This window comes from Fusarium oxysporum, chromosome VI (genome assembly GCF_013085055.1).
Source record: "Fusarium oxysporum Fo47 chromosome VI, complete sequence".
Classification (NCBI taxonomy): domain Eukaryota; kingdom Fungi; phylum Ascomycota; class Sordariomycetes; order Hypocreales; family Nectriaceae; genus Fusarium; species Fusarium oxysporum.
Window position 1 is genome coordinate 303,666 of NC_072845.1, and position 18,426 is coordinate 322,091.

General features: G+C 46.5%; 8 protein-coding genes across 8 annotated transcripts; 6 read left to right on the top strand and 2 right to left on the bottom strand.

Moving 5' to 3' along the window:
• Positions 1-119: 119 nt before the first annotated feature.
• Positions 120-2,512, top strand: FOBCDRAFT_224930 (uncharacterized protein). Its single transcript, XM_059609675.1, has 5 exons — positions 120-287; positions 374-403; positions 458-489; positions 543-602; positions 656-2,512. Exons 1-5 carry the CDS (start codon positions 207-209, stop codon positions 2,445-2,447), a joined length of 1,995 nt encoding a protein of 664 aa, XP_059467314.1. The 5' UTR covers positions 120-206; the 3' UTR covers positions 2,448-2,512.
• A 253-nt stretch (positions 2,513-2,765) lies between these two features.
• On the top strand, positions 2,766-4,421 carry FOBCDRAFT_224933 (S-adenosyl-L-methionine-dependent methyltransferase). Its single transcript, XM_031187470.3, has 9 exons — positions 2,766-2,907; positions 2,962-2,994; positions 3,066-3,156; positions 3,201-3,242; positions 3,290-3,444; positions 3,493-3,530; positions 3,577-3,714; positions 3,768-4,187; positions 4,238-4,421. The coding sequence occupies exons 1-9, from the start codon at positions 2,860-2,862 to the stop codon at positions 4,269-4,271; spliced, it is 999 nt and encodes a 332-aa protein (XP_031038605.3). The 5' UTR covers positions 2,766-2,859; the 3' UTR covers positions 4,272-4,421.
• On the bottom strand, positions 4,422-5,190 carry FOBCDRAFT_224936 (uncharacterized protein). The gene is made up of 4 exons (XM_059609676.1): positions 5,022-5,190; positions 4,727-4,962; positions 4,600-4,674; positions 4,422-4,547 (listed from the first exon to the last, which is right to left on the bottom strand). Coding segments are annotated over exons 1-4 (420 nt in total). The 5' UTR covers positions 5,023-5,190; the 3' UTR covers positions 4,422-4,439.
• A 1,030-nt stretch (positions 5,191-6,220) lies between these two features.
• FOBCDRAFT_261512 (general substrate transporter) lies at positions 6,221-8,021 on the top strand (the record flags this gene model as incomplete). Its single annotated transcript, XM_031187468.2, has 5 exons — positions 6,221-6,283; positions 6,339-6,613; positions 6,691-7,240; positions 7,292-7,578; positions 7,631-8,021. 5 exons carry the CDS (start codon positions 6,221-6,223, stop codon positions 8,019-8,021), a joined length of 1,566 nt encoding a protein of 521 aa, XP_031038603.2.
• A 505-nt stretch (positions 8,022-8,526) lies between these two features.
• Positions 8,527-9,558, top strand: FOBCDRAFT_240608 (uncharacterized protein; the record flags this gene model as incomplete). The annotated part of the gene is made up of 1 exon (XM_031187467.2): positions 8,527-9,558. The coding sequence occupies one exon, from the start codon at positions 8,527-8,529 to the stop codon at positions 9,556-9,558; it is 1,032 nt and encodes a 343-aa protein (XP_031038602.2).
• Positions 9,559-9,647: 89 nt separating this feature from the next.
• Positions 9,648-12,487, bottom strand: FOBCDRAFT_184216 (fungal-specific transcription factor domain-containing protein; the record flags this gene model as incomplete). The annotated part of the gene is made up of 5 exons (XM_059608591.1): positions 12,435-12,487; positions 10,989-12,377; positions 10,217-10,941; positions 9,833-10,169; positions 9,648-9,752 (listed from the first exon to the last, which is right to left on the bottom strand). The coding sequence occupies exons 1-5, from the start codon at positions 12,453-12,455 to the stop codon at positions 9,648-9,650; spliced, it is 2,577 nt and encodes an 858-aa protein (XP_059465055.1). The 5' UTR covers positions 12,456-12,487.
• Positions 12,488-13,083: 596 nt separating this feature from the next.
• FOBCDRAFT_184218 (uncharacterized protein) lies at positions 13,084-15,086 on the top strand (the record flags this gene model as incomplete). Its single annotated transcript, XM_031187465.3, has 3 exons — positions 13,084-14,060; positions 14,110-14,700; positions 14,756-15,086. The coding sequence occupies 3 exons, from the start codon at positions 13,084-13,086 to the stop codon at positions 15,084-15,086; spliced, it is 1,899 nt and encodes a 632-aa protein (XP_031038600.3).
• A 2,094-nt stretch (positions 15,087-17,180) lies between these two features.
• FOBCDRAFT_240610 (uncharacterized protein) lies at positions 17,181-18,181 on the top strand (the record flags this gene model as incomplete). The annotated part of the gene is made up of 2 exons (XM_059610319.1): positions 17,181-17,870; positions 17,930-18,181. 2 exons carry the CDS (start codon positions 17,181-17,183, stop codon positions 18,179-18,181), a joined length of 942 nt encoding a protein of 313 aa, XP_059465056.1.
• Positions 18,182-18,426: the final 245 nt, after the last annotated feature.

Sequence of the window (18,426 nt, forward strand, 5' to 3'; positions counted from 1 at the left end):
AAAGACTCCGAGCTCCACATGCCTGTCACTCAGACCTATCAGCAGCTGAGAAATGATAATACTGCCTGAGGCGTCAAGACAAGACTTCGGTTCTGGATTTCCCCGCGCAAACATGATTCGCCAGAGAGAGAACGAACATCATGAGAAGCGCGTTTCGGCATTCAAAATCAGTTTAGGCCTACATATTAAGATGAATCGAGATCAGCATGTCACAAATTCATCAACCTTCAGAAGGGGGAACTTCACAAACGGCTCCATCCTCACGTATCCGTAAGAAAAGATTACCGGTATAGCCGCCTTGCCCCTGAGACGAGCGAACTTCGACGTCAAGTTATTGCGTGCATGTATAAAGAAGCTAACACACGTTTTTAAGAAAGCATGCATAGCTTGTCGCCAGAGCAAAGTCAGTAGGCATTCAAGTACGTCTCTGGACGTACGCAGCTTACATCTTGATTAGGTGAAGTGCAATGGCTCGCGGCCATGTTCTCGGTGTGTATATTATGTGGAAGGCTATGGACTCACAGCGCTGATAGGCAACACAGGTGTTGTCAGCTTCAAAAGACATGCCACTTTGTCGAGAGACCAAAAGAGGACCATGAACTGTTTGGCTCCCTTGTCACCGCTTAAGACAACGTCACTAATCGAGTCGTTTCAGAAAGATTGAAGCGCTCCAGAGAGAGATCGAGTTTCTCAAATCACGCCTACAATCAACTCCGGCACCTATGATGGAATGCTCACCTACTACCTACTCGGCAGAGGATCAGCCGCCATTCATGACAGCGAATCGTACGGACATGCCGGTTCATGGCGTATATGCATCTGCACCAGCCAGAGTCTCTGCGCAGCCAGTGGCATCGACCAGCACGAGCTCACCAGAAACCGCTATATACCTAACAAGAGCACACGGCAGATCAAAATCAGCGTTCGAGACTGATTCAGTGGCTCCAGCAACTGCCGAACTTGGGATTGAGATGAAGGACGAAGAGGCTCAACTGTACTTTAATGCGTTCTTCTCTGGCTGTGACCGCTACGTTCCTGTCTTTGACCAACGTTATGACTCGATCCAAAGCATTCGCAACAACAGCGCTTTGCTTTTCATCACAATATGCTCAGTCGGATGCCGTGTACTCAACGGCACGAGCTCGAGATGGCGAGCTCTTGCACTTCAGACTCAACGCATGCTCAATGCCGCTATCGCCAATCCGTTGATGGGAAGTCTTGAGACGGTACAGGCAATCCTCGTTCAAGCTTGCTATGCAGGAGAAAGGGCACTTCTGATTGCAATCGCGACGCGCATGGCCTTGGATCTTGGGTTCCCCGAAGCATACGATACACTCATTGCGGAATCAGTCTTGGGCGGAATGCAGATCGATAACGGTGACCAAGCTACCTACAACGACAACACTACACACATGCGCAAAACTAGAGTCTGGCTGCATTTGCTGGTGATGAGCTACATCCTGCACGTGGATGCTGGTGGAATGCCAACCTTCAAGTTTCGAGGTGCTTCACGCAGATGCAGAGTCCTCCTGCAAAGTCCTCTCGCTACCGGGATGGATCATTATCTCTTTGCTCAAGTCGAGCTCAACGTTCTTCGTGCAAAGATATATGCATCCTTGCCCCAGGGCGCCCATCTGAGTGACGAAGAGATTCTCGATCTTGTGAAAGATGCCAAACTTGACATCGATGTCTGGTTCCAGGACTGGATACGTATCTCGCAGCCGCATCATGACTCGATGCCTTGGTTTGTGCCTAACCTGTCTGTTCAGCGCTGCTGGGCTGATAACATGGCTCTTTGCCGTGCGGTGAGGGCTGCAGGCGTGGAGAACGTCAACGTTATGTCGCCCATCCAGAAGAACATCTTATCGATGACCAAAGCTTCGCTTCAGCAACATCTTGATATCATCATCCAAGAACCAAGGATATATCTCAAGAGCATCCGGTATGCAATGGACTTTGTCTGGGCCAAGAATACTTTCTGTTGCCTTCTTCTGCTCAAGCTTTCCGCTTTGCTGCCTGAAGCGGAGAAGTTGCCGACACAAGGTCTTAGCAATGAGCTTGTTATAAAGGCTAGCATCTTGCTACAGGAACTGGAACTAGTTGCTGCCGCAGGACACAAAGACGACACTCGATCAAATACCAGTTCACTCTACCTCCAACTTCTAAAGACAAGTATACAGAAGTATAAGCGCTGGTTAGGTCAAGATGGAGGAGGCTCTGGAGGAGGACAACCATCTTTTCCTCTGACCCAAGAGAGGAATTGCGACAATGAACTTGAGTCTTTTGTCCCAGATCAGTTTGTCTTCGAATGGGACTTTCCAGGTCTGACCCTGTTTTCGTCTCCGATCAATGAGACCGGTTGGATCAATGAACTTCTTGCTGGAGCACAAGAGTTTGGAGAAAATGGGAGCAGCATCAATTGGGCTCTGATTGACTTTTCTATGTAAAGTAGCATTCATAAACCAGAAACCTATTGTAACAGGGTAGACAGTATATCATACTCAGATTTTGCGGATTGCCATAGCGTAGCATTTTACCGCCAAACAAGTGTCATACCATGCAACATCTTGCTATGCTATTGGTAAAGTTGCGTGAAATGTAACCTTGCCCCAACATGCCAATGAGCTCAGCTCGAGGGCGAATCAGGGAGACTCCTGACGTCCTGAGACTCCACTCAGGTTGGCTACCGAACTTGACGTGTCAATCTGGTTACGAATCAGACCAGCAACCCTGGTTGTTTTATAAACTCAAAACTCATGTCACTCCATTTCGGATCCCGGATTTTCTCCTCTTCTATTTCTCCTCTCATACTATTATCTGACGTTTGAGGCACCCTTGGATTAACTTCACAAGTCCACAATGTCAGCCACAGACAATCAGCCGCTCGTTGCTGACGAGAGTGAGAATGTAAGCATCTGATATCATCATTGATTGCATTATTTGACAAAATACAACTTCAAGGTCCTTGAAGACCACGACTCTGGACATGACGAGGTACGTACAGTCTCTCAAATCAACTGCTCTTAAACAAGATACAGGCTGACAAACTGCCTTCTTTACCTTAGGAAGTGGAGTCATCGACACAAAGTATAAGCAGTTCCATTCTTCAGTACCGTCAGGAAAATGGGAGAACCTACCACGGTTACAAAGATGGCAGTGAGTTCCGTGATTAGTGGAGTTGACGGTTGCTGATCACACAGAATACAATGTTCCAAATGACGAGGAAGAGAACGAGAGACTCGGTATGTAAGCCACTAAACCTGATAGGCATCCTTGCTAAAGAATGTAGATTTACAACATGCTCTGTTCCTTCGAACCTTTGACGATAGACTCGGCTTTGCCCCACCGTGCAAGCCTGAAGCCAATGTCCAGCATGTTCTGGATGTAGGCACGGGCACTGGAATCTGGGTCATGGACTATGCAGACGACCATCCAGGTGCTGAGGTTCGTTAGTCAATTGTTCCTTGATGGTTACCAATTAATGTTTTTCAGGTCATTGGTGTCGATCTCTCTCCCATTCAACCTAGCTTGTATGTATGTTTATGCCCCTTTTGTTGACCCAGCTAAGAGTATCAGTGTCCCTCCAAATGTACGATTTATTATTGACGATATTGAAGAGGAGTGGCAATACTCTTCAAAGTTTGATTACATCCACAGTCGAATGATGAACTCTAGTGTCGCGGACTGGGAAAGCTATGCTACCAAGATCTTTGAGTACGGCCCTTCACATGTTCATCCCTTCAACCGACAAAGCTGACTCGGGACAGGAACCTGGAACCAGGTGGCTATGTAGAGCTACAGGAGATCGATGTCTTTACTAAATCTGACGACAACACCTTGACGCCGCAGCACAATCTATGGCAGTGGGCTCAGCTTATATACGATGCATCTGTCAAACTGGGAAGACCATACTTCGACCCAGGCAACATAAAGGACGTTCTCTCAAAGGTTGGCTTTGAAGAGGTAACGGAAGCAAAGTTCAAGTGGCCAACGAACCGATGGCCAAAAGACAAGAAGCATAAGGAATTAGGCGTATGGAATAACGAGAATGCGAATTTCTTTCTCGAGGCGGTGGCGATAGCTCCGCTTACGCGGGCCTTGGGATGGTCGAAGGAAGAGGTCACTGTTTTCATCGCTCAAGCCAGGAAAGAACTCAATGATCCTCGGATTCATGCATACTGGCCAATGTGAGTCTGGATCTTTTCGCTATCATTCTATGTGAGCTAATCATTGTTAGTATCTCGGTATATGGCCGTAAGCCGGCGAAATAGTCTCAGATCATACTCATGCAAGATAGGAACGATTGAAACAGTTGAGGATTGAGCACTGGACAATAAAAGCTCGATGCGGACTGGACTCTGATTGCTACGCTGGTCCTGTAGCGTTATGACATAATCATTCATTAATTTCTATTGACAGACTATGATGTCTTTGAACTTTTACAACTTGGAAGTGCTCTCCTCACGACCCTTGAGGTTAATGTGAGGAGTGTCGTTTGCAGGCCGAGTAACAGCGTAGAAAGCAACACCATGCGACTTGGTGGAGAACTAAATACAGATCAGTTATTGTTAACAAAGCTATGGGAGGAAGAGAACTAACCTGAGCTTTGGAACCAACGTGGAAGAAGGCCCAGTCTCCAGCAACGAGATGGTGAGTGATACCGGTAGCCTCATCCTGTCCGTAATTAGTATCATGTACTTGCAAACCCACGGGGAGAGATATTTACAGTCACGTCGATTTGACCGCTGAGGACGTATTTGGTCTCCTCGTAGTCATAGGATCCATATCGTGTAGGTCCAGGAACGACCTTATAGAAACCCGTGGTTAGATAATGAGCAGAGTCGTTGCGCTGACTCTGGATAGAGTGGAAGTCGGCAATAATAGCGCACTCGCCATCGGGAATGGGGATGTGCTCATGGCCGGCGCCCTTGATAATGGTAAGAGGAACGATCTTGTTAGACACTGCACAGATAGGTTAGTAAAACATCCTTCTGCTTGTCATTTCAGGGTATGCAGTTTACTTTTAGCGAATTTGGTATAATTGCAAGGACAGAAATAGAAAGGAAACGTTGAATGACAACTTCTCTGCTCTGTTTATATAAATACCAAGCCATGACGGAGCATTCTCGGCATATACATGGAACAAACAATACGGGATACGGCTCCGGGCCCGTAGCTCCGTGCCTGAGAGTTACGCAACGGCTTATCAGTAATGGAACTAAGCCTAAAACAGAGTCAGTGTCGCTTAGTCAAGCTGGATCACGACAAAACACATGATCGGGACCCCACCGCGTTTCGCCGGATTATTTTACGGGCGGTGAACAGGCTTATCGCCTATCACTTATCACTTATCGCTTATCACCTATCAATCAATAATTTCTCTTATCGGGACTCTTGTCTATCTCGCTACCCTGGGGCAGCCTAAACAGCAGATTAAAAGTATCTCAAAGACGCCATTCAGAACCCATTATTGTTTCGTTTGTTTAATAAGTGAATCTTTTAAGTTTTCTCAGGTACTCCATTAGACTTTTTCTCTTTCCCATTGTGCATTACCTAGTTAGAAGATGAGAACAATGCTGGATATAAGAAATGTGTTACGCATTGCCAGGAACCTCTTTGTTAACGTCGTCTGCAGAAAGACAACGAAAATCAACTTAACGTGGGCAGGCATGGTCACTTCATGATTTTACCTGTCAGCGAGATTGAGGAGTCGTTGTTAAGCCCTGATGTCCCACGTGGCATGTAGTTCCTCCTATAGCGACTAAGTTGCTGGTCACAAGGAGCCTTCACAAAGAGACTTACCAAATAACGATTCCAGCAAAGGGAAATGACATGGGATTCCTTTGGTTACAACGCCACCTTTGCCTGGGTTGGCACAAGCATTACCGAAGGTTAAATCAAGTTACCCGAAAAGTGGCACGCTCCGAAGACTTGCCAGCCACTTCGGAGTTGCCCCACTGCTGCATTGCTTGTTTGTGGGGAAAGTGGACCACCGAACTCCTGAAATCCGGGGTAACGGGGTGAATGAATAACATTCTTCACACGATAGCCAGACCGGTAATTGCTAGAGAGTCATTCGTTTATAAGAAGCCGTTGTCAAGGGATAAATTGACAACTACCTTCCCAAACTGTCCCAGCACGAAGAAACCATATCTAAGCAACAGCATCGTCAATTTGCTAGTTACAATACCCCCAGCATTCTGGTGTCGAACCGCTAGCAATGGGTAAGCACACAACTGCTTACAACAGGCTGGTCACTGTCGCGGTCGCCTTTGGCTCCCTGGTAAGTTATCCTGACAGCTATTCACATCCAGCTGCATTATGCTCATTTTGTCCAGACATACGGCTACTGCTCTTCCGTCATTGGCAGCACAATCGGACAGCCAGGATGGTACAACTTCTTCGACTTGCCCCAGCAGGGTGAGCCTGGCTATGGCACCAAGACGACTGAAGCCATCTCGACCGCAAATGGAATCTACAGCGCGGGCGGTGCCATTGGCACGCTTTTTGTCATGTGGGCTGCTACGGCATTGGGTAGGAAGAGATCTATCCAGATTGGTGGAGCCTTTGCGTTGCTGGGAGGTGCTTTGCAGGGCGGTGCAGTAAATCTGAGGTGAGTCTTGTCTATTTGCTCGCATGGCTGCTACAGCTATGCATGGCAAGGTTCAGCAAACTGACTTGGCACTACAGCATGTTCCAAGCTGGCCGAATCTTGGCTGGCATCGGCATCGGAATCCTCGTCACGGTCTGCCCAATGTACATGGGAGAGCTCGCACCACACGACAAACGCGGATGGCTTGTAGGACACCACGCCATATTTCTTGTCTTTGGCTACATGCTCTCAGGCTGGCTCGGGTATGCCTGCTACTTTGCAACGGCCAGCATGCCAGGCTTCGCTTGGAGATTTCCGCTGTGCATGCAATGTCTAGCTCCCACTGTCCTTCTGGCAACGTCTTTCTGGATCCCGGAGTCTACACGATGGCTGTTGCAGAAGGGCCGGGTCGAAGAGGCATGGACCGTTGTTCGTAACTTGCGAAAGTCACCGGACGATCCAGATGATCTAGTCGCTCGAGAGGAGATCTACCAGATCAAGGAACAGCTAGCTTTGGACTCTGCCAAGCTTAAGGCACTAGGTTGCGGACCTCTCAAGGCAGTTATTAAGAAGAAGAGTTACCGAAAACGGTTGGCAATAGGCTTCCTGACACAATGGGGCGCCGAGTTCGCCGGACCACTAATTATCGTAAGTTGATGCTTATTACTCTTCACTTGTTTCAAAGTCTAATACTGTCAGAACAACTACTCGGTCATTCTTTACACCAACCTCGGTCAAACTGGGTCTATGCCTCTGCTCCTTTCGGCCTTATGGCTTACAACCGCTGGCATCATCTACAACCCGCTCGGCGCCTGGCTTCACGACAGAATTAATTCACGCCGATGGATGTTTATGACCGGCTTGTTCGGCTGCTTGATTACCACGAGCGGACTTGCTGCCTGCATTTCCGAGTTTTCCGGGACTGCAAATAAGGCAGGTAATGCAGCAGGCGTCTTCTTTGTTTTTCTATACCTGGCGTTCCAAGGGTAAGTCCTCCGGCCTGACCTGCGAGCTTTTGTAGACTGACAGTATTTCCAGAACCTTTTGTGATACGACCATGTATATCTACGTTGCAGAGATCTTCCCAACCGAGATTCGCCCTATCGGCATGGGCTTCTCTCTGTTCGGCCAGTTCACGAGCACCATCATTCTGCTTCAAACAGCCCCAATTGGGTTCGTGAACATCGGCTGGAAGTATTACCTGGTCATCATTATTTGGTGCATCTTCTTCATACCAATTGTGTACCTGTACTTTCCCGAGACTGCTAAGCTGTCACTTGAGGAGATTTCTGCCCGTTTCGGTGATGACGTTGCCGTTCACGTCAACGATGTTCCGGCCGAGCAGCGCAAAGAGCTTGACGAGTTTATTGGAAAGCTGGATATTACCCATATGGAGGATTCAGCAGCTAAAAGTAAGGCTATGATGTAGTGCTAGGACACAAGGAGCCCAGGATAGCGACAGAGCAATCTGGCAGTTGAATAGCCGTTAATATAATTCACCTATCTATTACTTTATTATTTCTGTGTCATATTTGCAGTAAATGACTAATACCAGAGCGGTGACCAAGACTGACAGCTCCCCTTCGTCCTGCATGACCCAATGACCAGTTCCCTGGGACAAGATGAGATAATCTCGGCACTACATCACTGTTTCCTGGTCGATGTGAGGGCGTGGTCTCTTGTCGACCCCGCAGTGGCACGCTCCGGTTCAGGTGGCCAGGCTAAGGTCGGTAAATGGCACCTGACCCCACGGGGTCGACTCCTTCTCCGCATCATGCTTCCCAAGCTACACTCTTCTGGTTTAGTGGATTCAATTCTAGCTGTTGAAAGGGGAATGCGTGCTCTGTAAAAGTGAAGAAAGTCCAGTTCGTTCCTTAAGCGGGACACCTAAATTCTCTTTTTCATTATCCCTAGACTCTTCCAAATCTCCCATCATGGGCTCTATGATCACGACTAGCAAAGCCTCAATACACCATCAAGACTATGATAGTCTGCCGGACCCAAAAAGAGTCTGGACCGGCAAGCCAGGGTCTAGGGAAGAAGGTCTCGGCCGTCTCGTACTGCTCACACCAGAAGTGGTAGCCAACGCGGCATCAACATGCATCAAGACAGGTCGCCGTACCTCGTTAAACTGGGAGCTGACCAAGCTGGACATTGCCAACTTCAATCGAGCTCCAGCCCAGCATCATATTGTCTCGCTTTTAAACGGCGCCGCATATGATGATGTTTATATCTTCAACCCTCAACAGTCGTCTCAATGGGACGGGCTCCGCCACTTTTCTGCCCCAGCTCCAACTCCCTCAGACCCAAACCGTCGCCTCTTCTATGGAGGAATGACGTCGGGTGAGATACAAGACAGAAACAATACTCGCATAGGCATTCAGCATTGGGCCAAAGAGGGCATTTGCGGCCGTGGTGTTCTGCTGGACTATGCTGAATACGCTCGACGTCATTCAATATCTTACACGACATTCTCAGGCCATTCTATCCCGCTTCATGTACTACTTGACGTCGCGAAAGAACAAGGCGTCAAGTTCCTCCGCGGAGATATCCTGTTCGTTAGAATTGGAGTTGTTAGGGAGTGGGATCTACAAATGACGGCAGCTGACAAGCTGGCTTATGCGCAAAGCTCAAACCCGCAACATGCTGGAGTTGAAGGCACAGAAGAGATGTTGAAATGGATCTGGAATGAAGGCTTTTCAGCTGTGGCAAGTGATGCTATTTCCTTTGAAGTGTACCCTCCGCAGCCGTCTTATAAGCGAGGAGAGAATGCCCCAGTCAAGGGTTTATTTATGCATGAATATCTGATTGCAGGATGGGGTATGCCAGTTGGCGAACTATTTGATCTTGAGGGCCTTAGCCGCATTTGTCAAGAAGAGCAGAGATGGGAATTCTTTATAACATCGGCACCTCTGAACATGCCAGGAGGCGTCAGTACTCCTCCAAATTGTATAGCTATATTTTAACGCCTTAACTTATGCATACAGTAGTAGAGCAACTCCACGCTTTATACTACAGTCCTTTTGTTTCCAATACCTGAAATACCTTGGTAAACTTATGAGCCAGTCCCCAGCATTGCAGCTTCTTCAATATCTCTTGTGCGTCGGTGCTGATGGCAGGGACGCAACCGTCCGTACCAATATCTGGAACAGATCCAGAGCTAGCTGGTCCTCCAACCTCAATCCATTTAACAACGACTCTTCTGTGAGAAAGGTTCTGATCATGGAGGTCCAGCCTGACACTTTGCGTGACCCTTATTGGCGATGATCTAGTATGATCCCCATAAGCAGAGTAGGCAATGATGAAGATGTAACCCATAAAGACTCGCATAATCTCGCAAGGGGCAGACACCAGGTACTCATTAGCGATTGCGACGATTTGGGCTGCGTGCCAGCATAGTCTTCTTGCTGTTTTTGGGTCTCCGGCAAATGTCAACTTGAGCCGGTTGCGGGCTACCTTGATTCCGTCATGTACTCGAGGTTCCATTGAGATGAGGCCCCGCACGATGGATAGGATGAGGTCGAGGACGCCATTCGCCGCGCACAAGTGCGAATAGTGGCAAAGAAGACTGGCTATACTGTATTTCTGTCAGTATATAGTGCCGATAAAGGACTCATCACTTACTTGTAGCTGGTAAGATCGCTCGTCGATGATGGCGAAGATAGAGATTCAACCAAGTTATTCAAGCCCTTGAGCAGCGACCTCTTCGTGTCTTGGTGCGCAGCCACAATTGATCCAAGGCCGAGGTACTCTGGCATTGCGACAACCTCGATTTGCCAGAGGTCCCAGAGTAACCGCCCGATTACCTGCGCACAGAGCCTCTTAGCCCAAGATCCCAAGGACGATGGTAGTTCTCTCCCAGCCAGTGCTTGCTTCAGCACTTTAGATAGATTTGGTCTTGAGTCATCCTGACCAAGACGAGACATCAGAGCAAACCAAGCTCGTGCCGAGGTGGCGTTCCACATGGACTCAGGACATGGCAATTCTGATGGCAGCTCGCTCAAGTCAACAATGCCTCGACGACTTGTGAGAGTGCAAAGACTGCAGTCATACTCGAATGCTGCCCAAGATGCCCTCCTTCCTGACTCCATCTTGATCCAGTTCTTCCAATCTTTTGTAAGAACATGGTCGTCCTCAGAACCACGAATGGTCTCGTGATCCTGACTCAGAGTGATCGAAGAGCGGGGATTCAGCAGACCGATTCCCCGTAAACCACCGATCAAGAGTCCACGAGACCTGTCTGCATTCTGATATAGCTGTCGTTTTCCTGACCCGAGCGAATAGATCTGGTAAAGGCAGAGTGCATTAAGATATGAGACATCACTGTAGTTGGTAGCATCTGAGGCGCCCTTGGATAATCAGTATTACGTACAGTAGGTGAGGACTGAAAACCAACCATCCAGTTAATCATTGTAGAGCAGATCTCACTCAGTGCTACTGAGAGCTCGTAATCTGACTGACTATCAGAGAGCAATGCACCAACAGAGGCCATGGCCGTAAGAAGAATAGGCGGGCAAGCCGACATGGTCCAAGTAGGTTTGTGGATAATCGCCTGAATGTCGTGGAACCGAGAAAAATAGGAGTCAACAAGACGCTGTAGACTGCAAAAAGCTTGGATAGAATGAGGGTCTCGTAAGGTTTCAAGCTGAGGAAGGGGATTCTCAGAGAGAATTTGGATGAAGCCTTTTACAAGTGTTGTCTGAACAGGCCGCGGTCTGTCTGTCGGGCAATAACCGTTGAGAATATCGCGAAGTGGAGGGAGCCGATAGCGATGAGGAGATTGCTTATGCGCCTGATCAAAAGGCCACGCAAGCGTGTTTTGTTCCACGTCTGGTAGCCCTTCCTCTTGTGAATCCCGGCTCGACTCCCCACTGCTCGTTCTTTGTTGTACTCTATTGCCAGTGCCACTGCTACTAAGCCCTTCTGACTCGGAGACTTGCTGGGCTGTACTGGAAAACCAGAACTCTGGTATATAGCTATTATAAAAAGTATCGACTTGGAAGCCTTGAGGACTATTGCCAATGTCGAAGTTCAACCAGTCAAACCCACCAGTCCGAAAGCTTGTCTGCCCTGGAAGGATGGAAGAGGGAGAAAGAGCAAAAGTATCTTCAAACACCGAATGAGCTGCATCTACTGGCAAGACATTGAAGGATTGTGGAATTTCCATAGTTGGAGAGTTTGTCGGCTTATCATTTAGATTATAAAAAGGGCCAACCTGGCAAGCTTGATCTTGATCCATGATGTCAGCACCGTGGACCTGATGGACTAAAGGTGCTGTTGGTAGGGGAATATGCTCTGTTGAATCGTCTAATAAGAGGCCGTCAGGTCCCGTTTCATGTTGGAAGGATCGAGTTTCTTCATTCGCTTGCGAGGTCATTGATTCATCCTGCTGTTCTTGTATTTGTTGCGTGTTGGAAGGAAGAATTGACTGTCCTGTAGGAGAAGCGCCCTCATGCGGCCCCCAGTCATTCATATCGTCTGTCGCAGGATACTCGCAATTATTCCCTGATCGAATGCAGCCATTGCAGGGTCTTTCGCGATTGCACTTCGCCTTCCGTTCAACACATCGAAAACACGACTTCTGACTTGATCGTCTGGTTTGTTCTTGTACCTGATGCCCATGACGCAGGTGACGCAGCAGAACGTCGCGCCTACTGAATGTCTTTGAACAATATGGGCAAGGTATATGTTGTCTGTGATTGGATGCAGAATGCGTGAGTTGATGCCGATGGAGATGGCTAGGACGCGAAAACTTCAGAGTGCATTCCGGACATTGAAGGGCGCGCTTCAGAAGGGCATTAGCAGAGAGATACGGCAGAAGGATATTCAGCTGAGGACATACAGTGTAGTTTGGCTCTGCCATTATAATTAAAGCAATAAATAACTGGAAAATTGGATATATACAAGGTAAAGAAAGACAATTAAACTGTTGAGGTTTAACGAGGCTCGCGGGGTATCATCACGTGGCGATTGCTTAGCACCAGTACCCTTTCCAACTAGCCGGAATACACTAATGAAGCTCGCTAAGTTAGTAATCAGGTCTTTTTACTAGTTGTTTTATTTCTGTTAGTGTTGGTTTATGATAAAGAAATGACTTGTATTTCCTATGGCTAGAAACTGGAGCTTGATAATAGCCAGTCCATCCACTTATCTTACTTACGGTCCGTGGCTTGTCGCTATTACGTCATTGAATCTGCATTATAGAGTAAAGCCTGATAAGGTCGGAGGCCGGCCATTCAATGTCATGGTGTTGGCCGTCAAGTGGCCTGGCGTATGACAAAGGCCTAGTAACTTGGAGGCCAACCATTATTACATTTAATTTTCATTGGCCCATTCCAACAATGTATTGTACACTTTTCTGGTGCGGGGAAGGGGGTTGAAAACAGATATTTAAATGGTTAGGTTATATCTTTCCTGAGCGCAGACTGCGGTTCGTCTGGCCTTTTGATTCTATCAATAATCATACTCTTTTTTGGTTAAATCTCAGAAAAATGAGTCAGGTACAACGGACTACTTCTGAACGTTCTCTTGAGCGGCAACTCACGCTCACGCCCCGTCCTCAAGACTTTACTCAAAGGCAGGGAGAAACCAAACAACATCCTGTCTCGTCGCTATCCTACCCGAGCCGAAATATTGCGAAAACGTCACAACTGCTTGAAGTCGACGTACCAAACATTTTGGATGGACAAGCACAACATATTAGAAATCTGCAGAATACTGTCAGCAACCTTCTCGATAGGAACAAATTTCTCATTGATAGACTCGGCGACAAAATTGAGGAGTCAAATTCTCTGCGATTGAAAGTTTCATCTGCAAATCAGGAACTGCAAAGGACCCTTGACAAAATGAGTGTCATATCGGACACCATGGATAACCTTCGAGATGAAATATCGGAACTCAGGCTCCTGCAGGTGCCAAGAGCTACACCCAGAACCATTATTGTCAGCAAGCTGTTAGATTATTCAACACAGAATCCGCGATGTCCAGATGGAGACGGTACTCATACTGTCTCAGAGTCCATCGATAGACGTCTAACTACCAATTTGAAAGGCACACTCGACACCTTACTGAGCACTGATGAAACTCGGTGCCTCTGTTCAACTTTCGAAAGGTGGTTCGGTACCGACATGCTGCAGACGATAGCACTTGTCACCTGCTGTGTATGTCGAAAACACAAGTTCAAACAGTATCTCGGCGTTGCATTTGCCGCGCCTGTTGACGAATTCCTCACTGTGTTTCCAAGGTCTGGCTGTACTAGCCCTGTCTGCTCAGAGTGTTATCTGAAGGCAGTTTCCTACTCCTTAGATCGGCTTCAAGAGTCATGCTGGACAAACAAAGGGCCAACGATTTCCATCTCATGTCCTTGCGGCTGCGCGGGTAACGGAAATTCTATAAATGACCGCGGTTTCTTAATACAATTGCTGCGACACCTAGGTGACGAGAAGCTCGAAATCCAAAAGTTAAGAACGTAAGTTTGAAAGAGTCGTGTTGAGTGACGAAAATAACATTGCTCATAGATACGACATGGCTTTACAAGTTATGAGAATTCTGGATAGCATCAACCCGCCGCTTGCACGAAACGCCAGAGACCTAGCAGCACGCATACATCGGAAAATGGTGGTAAATGGCCTAATGTACTCACCATTTGACCTGAAGATTCGGGACTTAGATTACGACGAAACCGGATTTCCACTGGCGCCAAATTATCAACTTGTTCAGCTACACGATATTGAATATGCTGGAGAAACATTACGTATGCCAATTCTAACTCGATTGCTTCGTGTTGAGAAGACGCCGACTGAGTGTGTAGTTTGCACCGACTCCATCTACGACGTCTGTTATGGCCACATTGACCAATGGATAAAAGTCTGCGTTGAATTTGACGGCGACTGGATGTGGAAGCTTCTTCTATTCCCCCAGAAACTTGCAACAAAATGCGATCACATTATCGATTTTTGCACATCGTGTTTACAGCAACATATTCAAGTTCAGCTGGAGACATTCGGAAGAGGCGCCTGTGAAAACATCCTTTGTCCATCACAAGGATGCAAGCGTGTGCTCACGTATGAGGAAATGCAGATATATGCAGAAGAGGAGACATTTTCAAAGTAAGTTATTACTCGGGCTTAAGTATGGTTCAGATTAGTTGCTAACGTGACCAAGGTATGACGAGTACTTGAAAATTGAAGCATTAACTAAAATGCCCTCTTTCATGTGGTGTTTATCTGACAACTGTTCGAACGGTCAGATTCATGATCTGATCTTGGACAGTCATGTTGCCTGCGCCGAATGCGAATTTGAGATGTGTTTCAGCCACCAAATGAAATGGCACGACAACCTCACATGCGAGCAATATGACAGTTTGAAAGAGACAGGTGATCCTGATTATCAAGAGACGCAGGAATGGGTGGCGACGAATACTAGGCAGTGTCCGGGATGTGGTATTAATATCCAAAAGGATGAAGGATGCTTACACATGACATGTAAGTTCTAGCTTGGGCTTGTTATCGGTTGTGTAACTAACATATATTCTAGGTAAGATCTGTCAGTACGAGTTTTGTTGGGAATGCGTTGGTAACTGGCAAGAGCATAGTAGGGCTTGCAGAAGATAATCGACCAGCTTACGGCAATAGATGCTTTTTAAACTTTCAAAGCCATGATTTATCTAGGTTATCTAGATCTTGGGCCTTATGTTTGAGTAATGTTTCTTTTAAAGCGCAAGACATGGTTCATTGATCCCAGATCACATGAGATTATCCAGCATGGTTGGAGACTAGAGACGATTGACTTGAAGGGTATTCTGCCCTTCCCTAAGCTAGCCGATGTGTGAGGCTCCTAAGTTGACTGCACTTTATTATATATATTGCAATCGGTTCCTGTTTAGAAGGATTGAGAAGAAAACTCTCTTATACTATTATTTACTTATGCTCTTTGTTTCAACTAAGCGAACTACTAAATGAATAAAAATATAAGAATAATATATATATAATATTTGCTCTATCTATAATTCTTACCATAAATAGAAACCAAGGTATTAGTAAAGGCTTTATTTAATTCTTTATTACCTGGCCCTCTCTTATAGCTATTTTTATTATCTGAGATCCCTCTTACCTTAAAGATTCTCTTAAATTTACTAAGGGGCGATAGCTTTAAGCTAATTATCCTAAAGCTCTTAGCAGGCTTCCTCTTAACTAGTAGTCCTTATAGTAGCAGTAAGGCGGCCTTAAACTGGTTTATTTATTATCTTTATTTTAAGGGGTCCTGGCTACTAGCTATATCTTTTACCCTAGTCTAGTAGAGACCAGCCTCGCTGTATCTGCTTTGAAAGGAATGTTAATTAACCTCTCTGAACTTGGAGCCATTACTGTCGAGACCAGTGTTAGCTTTATAATCCGCGTTATTTATAAGACCACAGTGGAACCCTCTAGTACTATAATGGTACCACGATCGCCTAGTAGACCCGGTGTCGTAGCCTTTTACTTTTAGGTATAAGGTTAATAGTAATTCTTATATACCGGAAACGTGAGGGAAAGTAGTAAATTATCTTATGTAGATTAATATTTTATACTCTTTATTTACTTTTATTAAAAAAGCGTCACGTGGGAAAACCGCCTGTAGCTACCTGACTATATTTCTTTTTACTTTCGCTGAGCCAAATAGAGCATAAGACTAAAGCATAAATAAGTCAGAAATGAACGTATTACATAATGCCCCGTTATAATATCTTCGGCTTGCTTGTGTATGTTATGTTAATTACTACTTATTCGAGAGATTCACGACATTGTCTACTATTTTTGCCTAATGTGAGTTGAAGAGGGTCGATTTGGACTACAACCGGGCAATCACTTTTACTAGAATGAATAAATAGGGTCAGATTGAACCTGATTTATAGCCCGCATATAGCATAGAATAAAGATCACTTGTTGATAATCCTGGATGGAAACGCTAGAGAAATCTTAACGTATAATCATAGAACGGCACATAGTGTCAAATAATTACAAGTCTATTATTATAGATGTTGGATCAATGTTTGGAAGAAATATAGTTTATTGGCATTGTAAGTGCGCCAGTAGAAATGCTCTTTTAGCGTTAGATTGATGGAGGATGTAGCAGCCGAAGGTCACTATAAGTTACCGTGAGTCCAACCGACTGAGTTAGAACAGTTTTAATATGTGTATCGGCATTACTCCAAGACGAAGAGTGTGGGGAGAAAGGAGGAGATGAGTGGCAACTCTATGCACTACGTGCTTCGGGGGAGACCTTGCTGGCGGTTATGAAAGTTAAACCTCTGTGCTTTGTAATCGGAATTGTAGTTAGATAAGTTGCATGACGTGTCTAGCGTGTGTAAATTGACTCGTGCGAGTGGCCTTCTTCCTAAACCCATGTTTTCAACTCATCGGAAAAGGAGGAACAGAAGGAACTTTATGTTGGTAATCACTCCGTTCCTCCATGATTATAAATTGTAAGTGCTGTCGGAAGTAAGAACACATCTGGTAGCATATCGATCTCTATATAATCCGTGACATGTGCTAAGTATTCAAGAACAGAATCACAGCACATCTCTTCTCAGTCTCTTTATTACCTCAACATGACAGCCTCAGTATTAGCCTCTAAACTCTTGATCGTGATTGGCATCACGGGCAGGCAGGGATCTTCAGTCGCGAATGCCTTCCTCGAGCTTCCCGACTGGCGTATTCGTGGAGTCAGCCGCGATACATCTTCCCCCGCCGCCCAGTATTGGATTTCGAAAGGCGTCGAAATTGTCAAAGGGGATCTCAATGACGTGAATTCGCTTGAGAATGCCTTCCGAGGTGCCACTGCGATTTTTGGAGTTACCGACTTTTATTCCCAAGCCGCTAACCCTGCCAGTATCGCCGGGGCGCAGGAAGCCGGGATCACCATTAACGAATATGCTCGCAATATCGAGACCAACCTGGCCATGAATATTGCCATAGCTGCCAGCTCTCCTGCTGTTTCCGCCACACTCACGCATTTCGTCTTCAGCAGCCTGAGCGATACCAAGCGATGGTCTCGCAGCAAGTACACTTGGAACTTCCACTTCGACGGAAAGGCAGACGCAGTCAATCGTATCAAAGCCGAGATGCCTGACCTGGCGGCCAAATTGAGCATCGTCCAGGTGGGAGCATACACAAGCAACTGGAAGTGGGGCCTGGGCCAGCCTCAGAGGCTGGCAGATGGATCATTCGTCGTGCAAATTCCGGATGCGGGTGAAATCAAGATCCCCTGGATTTTCGCGGAACGCGACACCGGTGTTTATGTGAAGGCACTCCGGGCAAGAACATTCTCGCGTTTTCCGAAACGGCCACTCACCATGAGTTTTGGACTCTCTGGGCGGATACACAAAATGTCAAACTCGATATCCCAGAGTCCAGTGTAGAGGAACTCGTCAAAACCCTTCCGGACTTTCTCAAGAGACAGTTCCAAGAATCAATGATGTATGTTCTGGAATTCGGCTACACTGGTGGCGACCCTGATGTACATTACACTCTACAGGATTTGTCACCCGGAGCCAAGACGACTACTCTGAAGGAGTATATGGAAGTTGAGGACTGGCCGAGTCTTGTATAGTTGGTCGAGTAGCTGTTAGTCTACAGGGGTGTTGCGACCCCGGTCATATCAGCTCAAAATTCAACTAACCGAGAAGGATCACTCTCAACTGCGAATGTCATGGAAATATTACTTCATTATCCTTAAATAATAAACATCGAGTTATAAACCGAGCTTGTGTAGTGAAGCCGGATAGTGTCAGAGTGTTTGCTAATCAATTCAACCTCTGTCACGAGTGAGTAATAGATAAAGACAAAATTGTAGTC

Bases quoted from the DNA above. Each gene is read 5' to 3' on its own strand.
- FOBCDRAFT_224936 (XM_059609676.1), bottom strand. The intron at 4,675-4,726 runs GTAAATATCTCT...AATTACGGACAG, and splicing joins GCGGTCAAATCGACGTGACT to GATGAGGCTACCGGTATCAC. The intron at 4,548-4,599 runs GTTAGTTCTCTT...ATCTGTATTTAG, and splicing joins ACGTTGGTTCCAAAGCTCAG to TTCTCCACCAAGTCGCATGG.
- FOBCDRAFT_224933 (XM_031187470.3), top strand. From the start codon at position 2,860: ATGTCAGCCACAGACAATCAGCCGCTCGTTGCTGACGAGAGTGAGAAT. The intron at 3,445-3,492 runs GTTCGTTAGTCA...AATGTTTTTCAG, and splicing joins ACGACCATCCAGGTGCTGAG to GTCATTGGTGTCGATCTCTC. The intron at 3,715-3,767 runs GTACGGCCCTTC...GACTCGGGACAG, and splicing joins TATGCTACCAAGATCTTTGA to GAACCTGGAACCAGGTGGCT.
- FOBCDRAFT_224930 (XM_059609675.1), top strand. From the start codon at position 207: ATGTCACAAATTCATCAACCTTCAGAAGGGGGAACTTCACAAACGGCT. The intron at 288-373 runs GTATAGCCGCCT...CACGTTTTTAAG, and splicing joins TCCGTAAGAAAAGATTACCG to AAAGCATGCATAGCTTGTCG. The intron at 603-655 runs GTTTGGCTCCCT...GAGTCGTTTCAG, and splicing joins CCAAAAGAGGACCATGAACT to AAAGATTGAAGCGCTCCAGA.